A 16,324-nucleotide genomic window follows, 5' to 3' on the forward strand; every position below is an offset into this window, starting at 1 on the left:
TTAGAATGCTTGCGTGGAGTTATGCGGAAGTATAAAAGAATGCACCCTTTATTACATTTCATGTTGTACAAGGGTTTTACCCAATTCCCGAACCGTATTAGAGTGAACCCGTGCTATAAAAGTACCGTGTTATACGGGGGATGTTCCCAATTCTCGAACCGTGTTAGAGTGAATTCGTGCTATAGAAGTGCCGTGTTATACGGGTTACCTGTACTGCCATGACGCTCTTGTCTGTTCGCTACAACTATCAAGAATTAACGCGATTGGCGAAGCGTAGTGACAGCGGCCAATAGAGAGCAGGGTTCTTGCCATAATGCGATTTGCGCGCCAATTTTCGTACGTGCGTTAATCGAGTTGAATAGTTTGGCCGAATATTCGGCTATTCGGCCTGAGGCAGAATATACTATTCCTTGCAACACTACATTTAATGCATTTAAGGTCAGTAAGGAACTGCAAATATTCCTCTTTCAATTTGTCACAACCTGTATACAAAATATTTTATAAATTAAAAATCATTAAAAATATTATTTGTGAAATTTGTATAAATTTACATAAATCCGCTTTTTAATCTTTTTGTGATTATGAAAGAAAAATTGTTGATTTATATTTTAAAAATATTGTTTTAGTTTATGAATTAACAAGAAACATTTACAGAGCATTTATTTTAAATTTGTAGGTATATATTTATTTATTTTTAATGATTTTTACATTGAAATGATTGACCTTTCGAACGTCGAGAATTGTCCTTTCGTGCTTATGTGGTGTTTATAACAATTTATGAAACGTACCAGACAAGTCTTTCTGAGTATATTCGGCCACTGTTTTTGGTAAAACACTGTTAAATAGGAGTTAGCAAAATTGATAAATAATACGCAAAAAATATTATTTGACATAAGTTACATCATACTAAAAATTCGATTACATTCAATTGGACTATACTTGTAAACAGTCGACACTGGAGACTATTAAAGTAAGTTGCATGTAAAATGAATTTAATTTTATTTTCTGCCAATTTCAATAATCTTAATGACGTTGTACAAACACACCAGTTCAGTTAATTTGCATACATTTATGCTTAAAAGTCAATTAACCAGTGTACGGTTCTTTTTAACGTCTTCAAAAATTCTTTAATTTAATATTATATCATTTTTGTTCAATACACAAGCAACATAGTTAACTGACTTGTGAACCATTCTGTCTTTCATACTAATATCCTGTTAAAGAGGTCCTATTTGAAGCATTTCATACTCTGAACTTCTCACTTGTGAGATGAATTTGACATATGCTCACATAAGGGCCCTATTCCACAAATTTACAAATGTACAAGACTTGTAATAATTGCAGCATGTTAACTGATTATAAGGAACTTTATCAAATCAAATTTGCTTATAGCTAGTATATCTTGTTATAATTTGTAATTTGAAAAGCTTGCAATAGCTGCAAGCTACAGGGCATAGGCCATAAATAAGAATGATTTCTAAATTAGAAAGAATACCCCTATGGTAAAATATTAATACTTTCATTATTTAATTTTCCAAAATCTGGTGTATAAACTCTGGAAAATCTCGATTTTAATCTACCCCTCGTACAATACTAATATTTTCCTGTGTAGTAATGCAAAATTTATCATTCACCACGTTATTTTCATTGATCTCGTTTACTTCTAGGTGTTCACTGAGATATATTCTTAATTACGGCATAAATATTTTAGTCATTTTTATAATGGATCAACCAGAAAACAAGTGTGAATTAGGGTGTAAAAGCCGATCGAAGAAAAATTTGAATGCTGCCTACGTATACGATATAGTGAGACGTATATTGAAAACTTTGGATAATTCCGAAATAGAGAATTGCATGAAAGTTTGCTCATTGTGGAAGGAAATAGGAGAATCCATATTGAGAGGAAGAATAACGATTGCAGTTGAGGTGAGTTATACTTTAAGATAAGAATAAACAGCAAAACCTATGTAAAATGTGAAAAAATAGGTACCGTGCGATTCCGGTTTACACAGGTTTTACTGTATTTTTTGATATTGTGATATTTATGATAAGCAATATACAGAGCCGTAACTAGAATTTTGGACGCCTATGGCCAAGAATGAAAATGGCGCCTTTTTAATTTTTATTATTAAAAAAATAATTTTATTCTAAAAAAAGGTTATTATAAAACATTATCTAAGATTATTTAAATACTATATAAATATAAATATAAACATTTTTTGTGTTATTAATTTCGAATACATATTTATTTCGAAACCTTGTCATTGGCGCCTTTATTAAATCAGCGCCTATGGCGGGGTCCACATTGGCCACACCCTAGTTACGGCTCTGGCAACATATACTCATGCAGTTGAAGTGTTCATGCAATAGTAAGATTAGTTTTGCCAACATTTGCGATTATGTGTATAATTTTAGTTTCATATGGAATCAAATATATTTAGTATAGAAAGTAGTATGCATTTCCTTCTCGTTTGCATCTCGTCGCGAACGATAGCAACGCGAAGAGACGGAGAGACGTGATTGGGCGATAAATCGTTCAATTAATTTTGGATTTTTGTAATGGCATAGGCTTGTTCTTCTTCTGTTCGAATTAAACTTTCGTGTTACTAAATCTGTGAAGAATTTTTTAGTGACATTCGAGTGATGTTTTAAAGCAGTGTTTTTCAACCTGTTGGTCGCGACCCCCAGTGGGTCGAAAAGCCTTACACGGGGGATGGCGGGTGAAAGAAAACGACAAGTGTTTGTAGGTACTACACTACAATAAAAAACTCTATAATTTCAGTGAAAAGGATGTACCTGTTTATTTTACAGTACAATTGGTTTTTCGATCGATATTTAAAGATAGAAAATTAAATATGTAGTTTTTGAAATCACTGATATAGTTTTAATATGGCCCTGGGGGGTCGCCGGAATTTTTTAACTTGTAAAGGGGTCGCGTATTCAAGAAGGGTGAAANTAACAAGTGTTTGTAGGTACTACACTACAATAAAAAACTCTATAATTTCAGTGAAAAGGATGTACCTGTTTATTTTACAGTACAATTGGTTTTTCGATCGATATTTAAAGATAGAAAATTAAATATGTAGTTTTTGAAATCACTGATATAGTTTTAATATGGCCCTGGGGGGGGTCGCCGGAATTTTTTAACTTGTAAAGGGGTCGCGTATTCAAGAAGGGTGAAAAACACTGTGTTAAAGGAATCTGAATTTTCTATAAGTGAAAATGTATTTTAAATGTTTAAACGGTAAAATATAAAATCTACGTATGAAAGAAAGATGCTACGTGATACGTATATCATTCCTTTCCTAACGATTATAAAAAACTCCCAGATAGAAATTACAAGAAGTTGAAATTTTTACGTGTCTCTCCTTGTGCAGAAATTTAAAAAATTGCTACAGAAGGAGAAATGGAGATGGATTACAATCTGAAAAAACAGTAGACCTATAAATTACCAGTATTACTTGTCTGCCTGCCTGTCCTTTCTTAATCTCGAGAACGGAGTTAGATAGATGAACGTCGAGAACATATATGGATAAGATAGGAGCAGGAAGCCCCGATTATATTGATACTTGAATGAAAACAGGAGATCACGTTGTTCCAATTGAAAACTTTCCCATGAAAGATGTTAGATATATGACCAGCACGACGGTATTGCTAGCAGAAAAAGTATGATATATAGAGGCAAGACACTAGTTTGAGATGGAGAGCATATATTTCAAATTAAATAAATTACTACAAATAATTGGAATGTAAATAATTATTTTGTTTATATTAGTATCCAGTTTTCCGAATAAAGTTCGTTGAATAAAACCATTTTTATTTCCTGTATTTTCACTTACAAATATTTACTCGAGAGTATTAAAGCCTTCTTTGTACTGTACATTGGCCTCTTTGGCCCATGTAGTAATAGTTTCTGGCAAAAACTATTACTACAGGTGATATAATAAAGAAATTTTGCTCTTTCCTGAACTAACTCTCATTGCTGTGTCAATCTTTAAACACCAGTATTAAGTCCTATTAATAAATAATGTCCAAGTAGACAATTAACAATAATGTTTTTATGTAAATCACTTAGAAATTATGTGAAATTTTATAAATATTGTAATATCGACGCGGATGATGCGTTGATCCATCTGAAAAACTGTGGCAGCCATCTTGAAGTTTCTGTTCGGAACTTTCGAACTTCGCTCCAATACTGCTGCAGCTGATAACTTGTTATGGACATTCAGATGTTTGTAGCAATACTTATCTCTCAAGGCGTTACCATGCATAAGCAATAAATAGAATTTCCCACTTCCGCAGATATCTGGGACTTTTATTACTTTCGAAAAGTTTTGTGTCAAATTGCGCTTGCATATTGATATCCTTACGATTCAAACATGGTTTATTCAATGTGTATGGGCGAGAAAAAAATGATTAAAATTTCCTTAGTAAGAAGATGGAAGTACTGTAAATTCATTTATCTTGAAGTATGTAATAAGAAATTAAAATCTTTCATTTAGACGTTATCACTGATCGATTTTGTTTCTATATACTACAAAGAAAGGGAAAATTTACGCTACTGCATGACAATGTTGGCGAGAGCGAAAAACTATGATTGATTTTGTAGTAATTAAAGTTAACATTTTCATTAACCTTTCCTTCAAATGTTGACTTAATTAGAAGTCAACATTTGGAGGAAAGTTTTATGAAAACGTTTACTTAAATTCTGTACTTCAAAATCGAACTTTTAGAAAAGAATTAATGAAATTTTGAATGAAATATTTCCAATTAAATATCTTCTAAAGGTTGATTTTAATTCAATTTAAAGTCGAAGTTTTCTTATATTTTTCTTCTAAAGTTTGACGATACCTATAGCTTTTGCCTTTAAAACTTATTAAATTATTTTCCAAATGTTGATTTAGTGATAATACTACTAAACATTAGCATTTGATCGTGGGTTCGCACCTCAGCAAGGGGCTGTCCACTACTTAACTGAGTATAGTGTTTATAAAGTTATTATTATTGAAAATACAGGGCGACCTGAAAGTTAATTAACCATTGAAAAGTCAAAATTTTTATTTTATAAAAATGCTTTTATTGTTTACAAATTTTAAATAATTATTGAAACTAATACAGTATATTTATATTGTTCAATACACGAACTGCAAATTCAATTTATTGTGTATATTCACGTGTATAACTGGAATTTACAAAGTAAAACGCGGTTAAATGACTTTTGGGTTACCCTGAACTGTGTTCGAATTTGTATAAACTCTTAAGTGAAATGTTTGTCCTTTTTTCATATGTAGGACTTACCACGTGATATAATTGCAATCACGAACTTTTATCCAGAATATGTTCTTGGCTTCTTCAAAACACAAAATGGCAACATTAACATCTTGACAGGATATAATGGACATTCGGAAGAAAACATGGAAAGGAGTGATGAAACTAAGACAATACGACTTTTATTGCGGTTGGATGCTCGATGTCGTAAGTATCTTATTAAAACTTTAGCAAAATGCCCACCAGTGTCCAATGGTTGGCATATTATTGATGTTTTAATTGAATGCGAGTAGTGGGTTTGTGTGTCACCAATGGCTGAATACGTGGAATGTTTCGGTTTGTCACGTGTCTAATATTCAAATAGCGGCCAGTTTTGTATAGAATGTTCTTCCCGGAAGGCATTTTGAGAAGAACATTTTATTTGTATTGTTATAGATTGGATGAATTTATAAGGATCGTGGCAAGATTCTGTTAATTCTCATTTCCACTATTTCGAGAGAATTCGTTTTGAAAGGTGGATCAAATCGCCAAATCACATCTAGTAACCACACGTGTATTTGCAAATTCTTTGTTATTAATTCAGTTTTCCTGAATGAAGGCGGTACTTGCAATAATTACAAAGAATTATGACACACATTGCAAGAAATCTTTACAGATGCACCGTATCAACATGTTCTGGCTTGGCTCTATTTTTACCGTAAAGAATAACTATCATCACATGTTATAGGTTGAATGTATGAGTTTTTCAGCATTTATTCGTAAGTTCCATTTAAAAATATCAGATTATTCGTTCGGCAATTAAATAAAAAACAAACAAACAAAATCATGGGCATCATCTATTACAGTATACAAATTAATATGAATATCAACTTATAACTTTAACAAAATAATTAGAATTACTTCAATTATAATAGAAAATTAATTTCATTTGTTAGAAACAAGTGCTCATATGTTGAAGGAACATCGGTCTAATTTTAGGAAAATCCAAGCAGCACAAACCTTAGTTTCACTTCTCTGTGGTTGAGACATCAGTCCCTAGCCTCGCTGACTGACGAATCTCTCGATAGAATATTTAAGTAAATAAGGGCCTACTTGTTTGTGATGGTACTGATTCTAATGTCTGATGGTTCACACAGCCTTTCTTGTAGAAAGTTTTGACTCAGGGCAAGACGAGGCTCTATGACATATCCGGCTATCTACTGGTTAGTTCTGCAAATTCTTCAAGCCTGTTGTGTTTATATGAAGCTGTCATGATTAGTTCAATTTGTCCAAAAGTGTAATTTGTTACTATCTCGGCTCAGTCCCTTTAATTTATCAGTAACACTACAATCGAGAACAAACACTTCATTTATAGTCAGAATATCTATAAATCATTCTGTCGACTTTAAAACATCTGTGAAATCAAGGACTCACCTTGTACGATTATTGCTTTAATAGCATAAAATAACCAACACTTAGGAGGCGATCTGCCAATTGATGATACCACCTGGGAGGACTTTCTACGGGAAACTGGTTTCTATTTAGATGGTACACACGCGAAGGAAAGTACGAAAGCTTCACGTAGCCAGTCCGTTTGTCGAATGGCCAAGCGGTCAAGGGGGCAGCCTACCCCTCTAGAGGACCCTAGTTCGAATCCGAACGAGTCGAAAAATCCCGAGGAATTTTTTGCTGGGTCGTCCGTTCGGATATGTTGGGCCCCGTCCCTCATTAGTTGGCAGCCCCCTTGTGGCCTGGCCGAGCCCATAATAGGCTTGAAAAAAAAGGCCCTCTTAGNCTGTACTACATGTTATATTTTAATTGTAAAAGTTGCTCTGGCAGCAATTATATATAATTAATATTTTGTATTTTAAATACTGTCATTTGTACGTTACTTTTGTTAATTTTATTACATTTATCTATTCACTCTCCATTCACTGTACAACTGATACATATGACTGTTCTGCAATGTAATTATTGTAAATGTGTAATTTCTGTACGTAACACCTGATTATGCTATGCGATATCAGGCATATAACAAAAGTTATGTTAATAAATTTAATGAAATGAAAAAATGAAAAGGTAACCCCGTATAACACAAGAGTTCGTTTCAAAAAATGGCCGTGTTATGCGAATCCGTGTTATATGAAACAAAGAACTAGTGCGAAAAGAGGGGTTAGGTTCCAAAAATTAAAAATCATGTTGTTAAATCCTTATTTAAATCGGATTTATTATTTATTTTTTTCATAGGTAAAATACGGAATTATTATTTAAGTAAATATTTTTCCAGAGGATTATTCATTTTATACGATGATCTCAGCATGAGCATCATCAACTGGTAACAGTTTTCTGGGTGCGTTCGTTAATAGCGGTCGCTCTGCAACGGGAGTGCGCTGCTGTTTGTAGGCATTTAGAAACGACGGTGAAAGAAAGATGGTGGCGCCCGTACTATCGATAGTATCGTGTGGAGGAATCTATAATTCTACAATGAGCTTTTAGAGGCAAAAGAAGTGTCCCAATTGTATAATTTAACCATTAAATAGATTATTTGTTGAAAGAGCATTCAAAGTAGCCACGAAAACAATTAGAATGCTCGTGCGGAGAAACGCGGAGGTAGAAAATAACGCACCCTTTATTACATTTCATGTTGTACGAGGGTTTTACCCAATTCCCGAACCGTATTAGAGTGAACCCGTGCTATAAAAGCACCGTGTTATACATGGGATGTTCCCAATTCTCGAACCGTGTTAGAGTGAATTCGTGCTATAGAAGTGCCGTGTTATACGGGTTACCTGTACTGCCATGACGCTCTTGTCTGTTCGCTACAACTATCAAGAATTAATGCGATTGGCGAAGCGTAGTGACAGCGGCCAATAGAGAGCAGGGTTCTTGCCATAATGCGATTTGCGCGCCAATTTTCGTACGTGCGTTAATCGAGTTGAATAGTTTGGCCGAATATTCGGCTATTCGGCCTGAGGCAGAATATACTATTCCTTGCAACACTACATTTAATGCATTTAAGGTCAGTAAGGAACTGCAAATATTCCTCTTTCAATTTGACACAACCTGTATACAAAATATTTTATAAATTAAAAATCATTAAAAATATTATTTGTGAAATTTGTATAAATTTACATAAATCCGCTTTTTAATCTTTTTGTGATTATGAAAGAAAAATTGTTGATTTATATTTTAAAAATATTGTTTTAGTTTATGAATTAACAAGAAACATTTACAGAGCATTTATTTTAAATTTGTAGGTATATATTTATTTATTTTTAATGATTTTTACATTGAAATGATTGACCTTTCGAACGTCGAGAATTGTCCTTTCGTGCTTATGTGGTGTTTATAACAATTTATGAAACGTACCAGACAAGTCTTTCTGAGTATATTCGGCCACTGTTTTTGGTAAAACACTGTTAAATAGGAGTTAGCAAAATTGATAAATAATACGCAAAAAAATATTATTTGACATAAGTTACATCATAGTAAAAATTCGATTACATTCATTCGGACTATACCACAGTCGACACTGCAGACTATTAAAGTAAGTTGCGTTTAAAATGAATTTAATTTCTTTTCTGCCAATATCAATAATCTTAATGACGTTGTACAAACACATCAGTTCAGTTAATTTGCATAAATTTGTGCTTAAAAGTCAATTAACCAGTGTACGGTTCTTTTTAACGTCTTCAAAAATTCTTTAATTTAATATTATATCATTTTTGTTCAATACACAAGCAACATAGTTAACTGACTTGTGAACCATTCTGTCTTTCATACTAATATCCTGTTAAAGAGGTCCTATTTGAAGCATTTCATACTCTGAACTTCTCACTTGTGAGATGAATTTGACATATGCTCACATCAGGGTCCTATTCCACAAATTTACAAATGTACAAGACTTGTAATAATTGCAGCATGTTAACTGATTATAAGGAACTTTATCAAATCAAATTTGCTTATAGCTAGTATATCTTGTTATAATTTGTAATTTGAAAAGCTTGCAATAGCTGCAAGCTACAGGGCATAGGCCATAAATAAGAATGATTTCTAAATTAGAAAGGATACCCCTATGGTAAAATATTAATACTTTTATTATTTAATTTTCCAAAATCTGGTGTATAAACTCTGGAAACTCTGGATTTTAATCTACCCCTCGTACAATACTAATATTTTCCTGTGTAGAAATGCAAAATTTATCATTCACCACGTTATTCTCATTGATCTCGTTCACTTCTATTGATATTCTTAATTACAGCATAAATATTTTAGAAAATAGTCATTTTGATAATGGATGAACCAGAAAACAAGTGTGAATTAGTGTGTGAAAGCCGTTCGAAGAAAAATTTGAATGTTGCCTACGTATACGATATAGTGAGACGTATATTGAAAACTTTGGATAATTCCGAAATAGAGAATTGCATGAAAGTTTGTTCATTGTGGAAGGAAATAGGAGAATCCATATTGAGAGGAAGGATAACGATTGCAGTTGAGGTGAGTTATAGTTTAAGATAAGAATAAACAGGTGTAAAATGTGAAAAAATATAATGACTGTGTAAAATGAAACCTGTGTAAAATGTGAAAAAATAGGTATCGTGCGATTCCGGTTTACACAGGTTTTACTGTATTTTTTGATATTGTGATATTTATGATAAGCAATATACAGAGCCGTAACTAGAATTTTGGACGCCTATGGCCAAGAATGAAAATGGCGCCTTTTTAATTTTTATTATTAAAAAAATAATTTTATTCTAAAAAAGGTTATTATAAAACATTATGTAAGAATATTTAAATACTAGATAAATATAAATATAAAAATTTTTTGTGTTATTAATTTTGAATACATATTTGTTTCGAAACCTTCTCATTGGCGCCTTTATTAAATCGGCGCCTATGGTTTGGTCCTCATTGGCCACACCCTAGTTACGGCTCTAATAACATATACTCATGCAGTTGAAGTGTTCATGCAATAGTAAGATTAGTTTTGCCAACATTTGCGATTATGTGTATAATTTTAGTTTCATATGGAATCAAATACATTAGTTTAGTATAGAAAGTTTAGTATAGAAAATAGAAATGCATTTCCTTCTCGTTTGCATCTCGTCGCGAACGATAGCAACGCAAAGAGACGGAGAGACGTGATTGGGCGATAAATCGTTCAATTAATTTTGAATTTTTGTAATGGCATAGGCATGTTGTTCGAATAGGCATGTTGTTAACCTTCTGTTCGAATTAAACTTTCGTGTTACTAAATCTGTGACGAAGTTTTTAGTGACATTCGAGTGATGTTTATAGCAGTGTTTTTCAACCTGTTGGTCGCGACCCCCAGTGGGTCGAAAAGCCTTACACGGGGGATGGCGGGTGAAAGAAAACGACAAGTGTTTGTAGGTACTACACTACAATAAAAAAATCTATAATTTCAGTGAAAAGGCTGTGCCTGTTTATTTTACAGTACAATTGGTTTTTCGATCGATATTTAAAGATAGAAAATTAAATATGTAGTTTTTGAAATCACTGATATAGTTTTAATATGGCCCTGGGGGGTCGCCGGAATTTTTTAACTTGTAAAGGGGTCGCGTATTCAAGAAGGGTGAAAAACACTATGTTAAAGAAATCTGAATTTTCTATAAGATAAAATGCATTTTAAATGTTTAAACGGTAAAATATAAAATCTACGTATGAAAGAAAGATGCTACGTGATACGTATATCATTCCTTTCCTAACGATTATAAAAAAACTTCCACATAGAAATTACAAGAAGTTGAAATTTTTGTGTCTCTCTCCTTGTGCAGAAATTTAAAAAATTGCTACAGAAGGAGAAATGGAGATGGATTACAATCTGAAAAAAACTGTAGACCTATAAATTACCAGTATTACTTGTCTGTCTGCCTGTCCTTTCTTACACTCGAGAACGGAGTTAGACAGATTAACGTCGAGAACATATAATGATAATATAGCAGCAGGAAGCCCCGATTATATTGATACTTGAATGAAAACAGGAGATCACGTTGTTCCAATTGAAAACTTTCCCATGAAAGATGTTAGATACATGAAACTAAAGGGAAAAATTTACGCTACTGCATGACAATGTTGGCGAGAGCGAAAAACTATGGTTGATTTTGTAGAAATCAAAATTAACATTTTCATTAACCTTTCCTTCAAATATTGTTTAATTAGAACTCAACATTTGGAGGAAAGTTTTATGAAAACGTTTACTTGAATTCTGTACTTGAAAATCGAACTTTTAGAAAAGAATTAATGAAATTTGAATGAAAAATTTCCAATTAAATATCTTTTAAAGGTCGATTTTAATTCAATTTAAAGTCGAAGTTTTCTTATATTTTTCTTCTAAAGTTTGACGATACCTATAGCTTTTGCCTTTAAAACTTATTAGAGTTTTCTCCAAATGTTGATTTAGTGATAATACTTCTAAACATTAGCATTTGATCGTGGGTTCGCACCTCAGCAAGGGGCTGGCCACTACTTAACTGAGTATAGTGTTTATAAAGTTTTCATTATTGAAAATACAGGGCGACCTGAAAGTTAATTAACCATTGAAAAGTCAAAATTTTTATTTTATAAAAATGCTTTTATTGTTTACAAATTTTAAATAATTATTGAAACTAATACAGTATATTTATATTGTTCAATACACGAACTGCAAATTCAATTTATTGTGTATATTCACGTGTATAACTGGAATTTACAAAGTAAAACGCGGTTAAATGACTTTTGGGTTACCCTGAACTGTGTTCGAATTTGTATAAACTCTTAAGTGAAATGTTTGTCCTTTTTTCATATGTAGGACTTACCACGTGATATAATTGCAATCACGAACTTTTATCCAGAATATGTTCTTGGCTTCTTCAAAACACAAAATGGCAACATTAACATCTTGACAGGATATAATGGACATTCGGAAGAAAACATGGAAAGGAGTGATGAAACTAAGACAATACGACTTTTATTGCGGTTGGATGCTCGATGTCGTAAGTATCTTATTAAAACTTTAGCAAAATGCCCACCAGTGTCCAATGGTTGGCATATTATTGATGTTTTAATTGAATGCGAGTAGTGGGTTTGTGTGTCACCAATGGCTGAATACGTGGAATGTTTCGGTTTGTCACGTGTCTAATATTCAAATAGCGGCCAGTTTTGTATAGAATGTTCTTCCCGGAAGGCATTTCGAGAAGAACATTTTATTTGTATTGTTATAGATTGGATGAATTTATAAGGATCGTGGCAAGATTCTGTTAATTCTCATTTCCACTATTTCGAGAGAATTCGTTTTGAAAGGTGGATCAAATCGCCAAATCACATCTAGTAACCACACGTGTATTTGCAAATTCTTTGTTATTAATTCAGTTTTCCTGAATGAAGGCGGTACTTGCAATAATTACAAAGAATTATGACACACATTGCAAGAAATCTTTACAGATGCACCGTATCAACATGTTCTGGCTTGGCTCTATTTTTACCGTAAAGAATAACTATCATCACATGTTATAGGTTGAATGTATGAGTTTTTCAGCATTTATTCGTAAGTTCCATTTAAAAATATCAGATTATTCGTTCGGCAATTAAATAAAAAACAAACAAACAAAATCATGGGCATCATCTATTACAGTATACAAATTAATATGAATATCAACTTATAACTTTAACAAAATAATTAGAATTACTTCAGTTATAATAGAAAATTAATTTCATTTGTTAGAAACAAGTGCTCATATGTTGAAGGAACATCGGTCTAATTTTAGGAAAATCCAAGCAGCACAAACCTTAGTTTCACTTCTCTGTGGTTGAGACATCAGTCCCTAGCCTCGCTGACTGACGAATCTCTCGATAGAATATTTAAGTAAATAAGGGCCTACTTGTTTGTGATGGTACTGATTCTAATGTCTGATGGTTCACACAGCCTTTCTTGTAGAAAGTTTTGACTCAGGGCAAGACGAGGCTCTATGACATATCCGGCTATCTACTGGTTAGTTCTGCAAATTCTTCAAGCCTGTTGTGTTTATATGAAGCTGTCATGATTAGTTCAATTTGTCCAAAAGTGTAATTTGTCACTATCTCGGCTCAGTCCCTTTAATTTATCAGTAACACTACAATCGAGAACAAACACTTCATTTATAGTCAGAATATCTATAAATCATTCTGTCGACTTTAAAACATCTGTGAAATCAAGGACTCACCTTGTACGATTATTGCTTTAATAGCATAAAATAACCAACACTTAGGAGGCGATCTGCCAATTGATGATACCACCTGGGAGGACTTTCTACGGGAAACTGGTTTCTATTTAGATGGTACACACGCGAAGGAAAGTACGAAAGCTTCACGTAGCCAGTCCGTTTGTCGAATGGCCAAGCGGTCAAGGGGGCAGCCTACCCCTCTAGGGGACCCTAGTTCGAATCCGAACGAGTCGAAAAATCCCGAGGAATTTTTTGCTGGGTCGTCCGTTCGGATATGTTGGGCCCCGTCCCTCATTAGTTGGCAGCCCCCTTGTGGCCTGGCCGAGCCCATAATAGGCTTGAAAAAAGAGGCCCTCTTTGTGCCCACAGGGCAGAAACAGTTAAAAAATGGTTTGTTGGTCGGGCACGAACTGCAACCTAAAATATTTTAGACTTCTATCACAATGGTAGGTGGATAAAATCATTCAGCCACTGGTGAAGATGTAAGAGAAGTTAATGGAATTTAATTTGAAAACGTAACGTTTTGCAGGTAAAAATAATCATATAAAGGACCGGCGATATTCTCAAAGGCTCATTAAACGTTATTCAAGTCCCTCAAGAAATCTGTTACCAATATGGATCGCTGTTTTTCCTCAACTTCCCGGACTGAAAATAAGTCGTTTTGTGTTTTCAGAAAATGAAATCAAAGAAAAGCTGAAACCTGGTCCCACGTGGTTTACAGAATTGACAGACATTTCTAAAGAAGAAACGAAATGCGTCCTGTGGATTGTGGATGGAATACTGGACGACACCTTCATGAAAGTTATACCACAATGCGCAGTAAGCGGTATATCAGATATTAGTTTATGTCCAGCATACAGATGTATTGTGTTTTCGGGGAGGATGGTACATGCATTATCATTTAATCTGCCAAAAGATCATACATTACAACAAATGAAAGTTATAGAATTGAAGCAATACAACATTGCATGGAACAATTGTATTGTGTTATTTTTCAACAAAAGCTTTATGAATTGGTGCAACGATCGATCAAACTTTTCCGAAATTGAGATTTTTAGTAAAGAATTTCCCAACATTCCGATCTTGTTTTATAGTGGCTGCATACCTTTCGGTGTGGAATACATCCCGAATATTTTTGAAAACACAAGTACTATAGGAGAATGTATAATAAATGCATCAGTTGTTGCAAAAATTGTTATATTGTGGATTGCGTGACTTGTAATTATGTTGTTAAATGAAATTATAAGGTATTTTGTTTAAAAAAATGTGTGCCCCGTATATCACATTTAACTTTTATTTGTTGAAGATCAATTGACATTAAAACTGTATAAAATACGAATGTAATTAAAATTTAAATATGACTTAATAAAACAATTTTTATTCAACAATTTTACTAATGTTTTTTTTCTCTGTTTGCCCTAATGCCCAGCAGTTGCTAAAAACAACTGAACATTAATTCTCGAGTGTTTGCATTTCAACTCGCTGGTCGACTGACTTTTTTGGGTATTCTGTATGTGTGTAACTAACATCCAAATAGGAACCAGGTTCCTGTTGAAAATCTTTCCAAGAGACTCCCATGTGTTGCGATGTCATTCCATAGAACGAAATATGACCGCTGTGCGGACACTAAGAGGAGTTCTTATAGTAAGCCCATTATAATTTCAACCAAGCCCACAGTAGAGTGGTTGGGAGTTGAGGGACATGGAGAGATAATCGGATCGACCACTTCTGAAAAATTCCTGTTATTTTGAGTAGTCCGGATCCGATTCCAGGTCCCTAAGCAGTAAACTGCCATCTTATTTCTTAGTCCATGTGGCTGTCGAACTGTATGTACTAAGAGGGACTATTAATGAAGATCTTTGTACGTTCGGCCAGGAGAACAGATCAGGTAATGAGGGGCGGTGTCTGACAGACCACCGATGAGAACAGTGCTGCTGCTACACCTTCACGATAACTGGCGGCTAATTACAGAACAATTCCATAGTCGTAGTTCTGTTTCTTTTTACTACGAGATGTCGCTACTTTGTGACGTCAGAAAGCTACACAGCATCATTTTAATTTACGGTCGATTGTGACGTCACCGAAATCACGTGACTGAACGCAATCGATGTGAATACACAACAGCCAGAATTAATTTATTAAAAACATAATTTATTACCGTTTGTTTCTTGAAAATCAAATTTGTCTTTTGTCTAATATTCAACGTTTATATTGTAGCTTTAAAAGATGACCATTGTTGATTATATATAATCATCGCTAAACCCGATGTAATATAGTTAATCACCAAACATATGCCGTAAATCCATCGGGCTAGTTTTAAGGCTAATTACTAAATAAATTACGTAATTAATTTGGCACTAGACGTAAGTTACATAGTTATACGCTGGAAGAGGAGATCGGATCGGAGGTCCGGATAGCGTAACTGGCAACGCATCTGCACGGTAAGCAGGAGTTGTGGGTTCGAGTCCCGCTCCGGGCCGATTTTTTCTCCCAGCGGTTCTAAATTATTTAAATTAATTAATTTATTTATAATTATTAATATTAATAAGAGATGGCGCTTAATGCTTACCTCTAGTGCCAAATTAATTACGTAATTTATTTAGTAATTAGCCTTAAAACTAGCCCGATGGATTTACGGCATATGTTTGGTGATTAGCTATATTACATCGGGTTTAGCGATGATTATATATATTACGCCTTGCCGGGGCTTGCGATGGCCGGTTGAGTGCCTTATAGGAGTAGGACGTGGGCACTGAATGTGTCCCCAGCCGGCATTGTAATAACCGTCGATGGTTACATAGTTATACGCTGGAAGAGGAGATCGGATCGGAGGTCCGGATAGCGTAACTGGCAACGCATCTGCACGGTAAGCAGGAGTT

At 33.9% G+C, this 16,324-nt stretch overlaps 1 protein-coding gene across 5 annotated transcripts; it reads left to right on the forward strand.

The window, feature by feature from the left end:
* The first annotated feature begins 671 nt into the window (after positions 1-671).
* Positions 672-14,761, forward strand: LOC111641270. Of its 5 annotated transcripts, none has more exons than XM_023387419.1 (4): positions 672-970; positions 9,509-9,744; positions 12,056-12,239; positions 13,975-14,761. In XM_023387419.1, the coding sequence occupies exons 2-4, from the start codon at positions 9,541-9,543 to the stop codon at positions 14,658-14,660; spliced, it is 1,074 nt and encodes a 357-aa protein (XP_023243187.1). In that variant the 5' UTR covers positions 672-970; positions 9,509-9,540; the 3' UTR covers positions 14,661-14,761. The 5 variants fall into 5 exon arrangements, 4 of the variants coding, with proteins under 4 accessions (XP_023243187.1, XP_023243190.1, XP_023243188.1 ...); XM_023387422.1 differs by having other exon boundaries at positions 14,119-14,761; XM_023387420.1 differs by lacking the exon at positions 672-970 and adding an exon at positions 8,500-8,794.
* The last annotated feature ends 1,563 nt before the right edge of the window (positions 14,762-16,324 follow it).

The sequence above is a fragment of the Centruroides sculpturatus genome, unplaced genomic scaffold (assembly GCF_000671375.1).
Source record: "Centruroides sculpturatus isolate CEXI.00-Female unplaced genomic scaffold, Cexi_2.0 scaffold1293, whole genome shotgun sequence".
Classification (NCBI taxonomy): Eukaryota; Metazoa; Arthropoda; class Arachnida; order Scorpiones; family Buthidae; genus Centruroides; species Centruroides sculpturatus.

What these genes read in the sequence shown, in the direction of transcription:
- LOC111641270 (XM_023387419.1), top strand. Translation starts at nt 9,541, where the DNA reads ATGGATGAACCAGAAAACAAGTGTGAATTAGTGTGTGAAAGCCGTTCG. An exon ending in GGATAACGATTGCAGTTGAG is followed by an intron (nt 9,745 to 12,055) that starts GTGAGTTATAGT and finishes TTTCATATGTAG; the next exon opens with GACTTACCACGTGATATAAT. An exon ending in GCGGTTGGATGCTCGATGTC is followed by an intron (nt 12,240 to 13,974) that starts GTAAGTATCTTA and finishes AACGTTTTGCAG; the next exon opens with GTAAAAATAATCATATAAAG.